Here is a 2500-nt window from a genome sequence, read left to right as displayed (position 1 = left end):
GCGATGCCCCTTCTGTCGGAGGCCCTTCAGAGTAAATACTGCCCACGAAGTCACGGTAAACCAAGCTGCCCTCGATCTGGTTAAGTTTATCTCTATTCAAGAATCTAATTCAAAGTCAGACGAGAACAGATGTTATGCTTGCAAATCTTGCAGCCCTGATCCCGTAGTAGAGATGAATGAAACGTGTGGCGAGCTCCTCATGCAATGCACAGCGTCCCAAAAACAAGTAGCTAACATCCTTAAGTACATTGAGGAATTGCATGGAGACATCAAACAAGAAAAGAGCTTCACAGAAAATTCTACTTTACTCCATAGTGAAAAAATTTCTCGCATCGAAAGGTCAGAAACACGACTGCAGAAGGCTGACTATTGCCTGAGGATTCAACTGAAAGAAGTGGAATCCAAGATAAATGAATTACAAGTCATGAAAGCAAGACTGGGCGATTTCTTAGCTAATAAACAGATGAAGAGTAGCAGCATGAAGGAAGAAGCCGAGGGGATGGTCTCTGATGTTCAAAAGTGGCTGCTGAATTTCAAGAAGCAGTTGGCAGAAGGAGGAGAAATCCGCTCAACAATAAAGGTTTATAAGTGACCTACTTTGTGGGATTTGCTTCCTTATCAAGTAGTACTTAACTAGCATTTGATGTGTAAGCTTTCAGAATTTTCTCAAATTAATGACAAAAACAGTGTTTTAGAATTTCCATTAAATTATGGAGTTTTCAACATTTTCAACAGTTTTCAGAATTACGAAAACGTAATTCTCCCTGTTCCTGGAAAGTCACTTGCAATTCTCAGATAGTCATTTCAGAATTTTCAGACCGCAGTTTTAAACAGCTGCAAGTTATTATTTTCAAAATTCCAATATTTAAATTTCCTTATTTTCAGAATGTAATTAACAATCTTCCATTTTCAGCTTTCTTATGTTCACAATTTACAGGAAATTGAGGAGAGAGACGCAGTGGATGTAGCAGCAGACACTTGCGAACTGAATGGAAAGGACGGCGTTAAGGACTCTCTACTAATGAATACAGCAGCTCTTTCTTTACAGGGCGACTTCTGCAAACAATCTCTGGTAAGAATTTTATCAAACAGTTTTTGGTAACTAACACCCTTGAAGTATACTTTCTTTAACCATTAGCTCTGCTTCGAACTTTTTATTGTAAACAGTCCGGGATAAGCGTCAACTGGCATTTGAAATTTCCATTGTAAAGTGTCACTGCAACCAGTAGATTTAGATTTTTTTGTACGTTTTATTATTATTTTTATTTATATTAATTTATTAGTCAGTTGTTCATTCAACATTTACATTTTTGTATTTTTACTTGCTGCTTCATATTCTTCCACTCCTTTGTCACCCATCTTGGCTTTCCGGTTTGTCAAATTATCTGCACTTCACTATACGTACTTTATTAAGTATTATTTATGCAAATACAATCCTCATACCAAGATATTGGTCATGGATTGTTTATGTACGTAGATAAATTTATAAATTAATGATGAGTAGAATGCCTGCAAATTTTCATATTCCAAGAACTCGATCATAATCAGATTTTCTTACGTTCCTCTAAATCTAGATCGAAATGAGACTCGTCATACGTTACCAACCTCTCCAGAATATCTATGGTTACCAACATAGATATCTGCATTTCTCTACAAGAGTCGAAATTGTCTGTGCAAAACGGAAGAATTTATAATGCTCTGGAAGTTGTTACTGAAACTTTTTGGATGAGTTTCAGTATTATAGTCAAATACAAAAAAGCTCTCATTCACAAAAATATTGTTGTTGCTCTTACATTAAACTGGCCTCATGCATGCCAGCACGGACTCTTGGAATGCTAATGGACGAGATATTGTGGTAAAATGGGATACAATTTGGTAAATTAATTGCACTTTCAATATTAAATCTGTTTGATAAATCATGTCTTACGATGCCTCTTTGCATTCACTTTCACTTTTTCATCACTGTGTCTTTTCTTGATTGTACTGCCATAGCTACTTTCCTGACATTGGAAAACAAATATACTTGTTTGTAGTAACTAGGAATTTGCTTATTTAGGCCAAAAGAAAAAATGTCAAGTACGAAATACAATACCTAATCTGCAAGTGGTATGCCATATACCAATGTAGTGTGGTCCAATCCTGTCGACTTTTATTCTCTCTCCTACTTCCAAACATGTCCTGGCATTCACAGTAACTATGGAAAAAATATTTGCTAATTTTTCTCGTCTACAGAGGATCTGTGTCTCGTCTAAGCTTTTCCTGGTGGAAAACAAAATGCATTCTCCCCTAACACTTTTCCTTGATGCCAGGGGATCGGTGATACAACTGACAATAAGGAGATCATCGTCTTGGAAGTTCTCAACCAGAACAGGGATGACAGCAACTTCGAAGATCCAAACCTCGCGTCAAAGTTTATAGCTGCCTTGACTTTCCAAAAGGAGGTCGATGGTCATAAAGATATGGTGATTTACTTCATATGTGTTTCCGTTTTTCTTTGATT

General features: G+C 36.7%; 1 protein-coding gene across 3 annotated transcripts in view; it reads left to right on the top strand.

The window, feature by feature from the left end:
• Positions 1-2500, top strand: part of LOC135200078 (E3 ubiquitin-protein ligase TRIM32-like) — an 18292-nt gene that overhangs the window by 6499 nt on the left and 9293 nt on the right. For 2 of the 3 annotated variants that reach the window (XM_064228373.1, XM_064228372.1), the window contains exons 2-4: positions 1-580; positions 938-1072; positions 2310-2462. The exon at positions 1-580 is cut by the window's left edge and continues 137 nt beyond it. In XM_064228373.1, coding sequence (XP_064084443.1) covers positions 1-580; positions 938-1072; positions 2310-2462 — 868 coding nt within the window. Of the gene's footprint in view, positions 581-937; positions 1073-2232; positions 2463-2500 lie in introns of all 3 variants that reach the window. The other variant, XR_010311200.1, reaches the window with a different exon arrangement.

This window comes from Macrobrachium nipponense, chromosome 26 (assembly GCF_015104395.2).
Source record: "Macrobrachium nipponense isolate FS-2020 chromosome 26, ASM1510439v2, whole genome shotgun sequence".
NCBI lineage: Eukaryota > Metazoa > Arthropoda > Malacostraca > Decapoda > Palaemonidae > Macrobrachium > Macrobrachium nipponense.
Note: the sequence above shows the minus strand (reverse complement) of the source record. Positions and strands in the feature narration are given on the sequence as shown.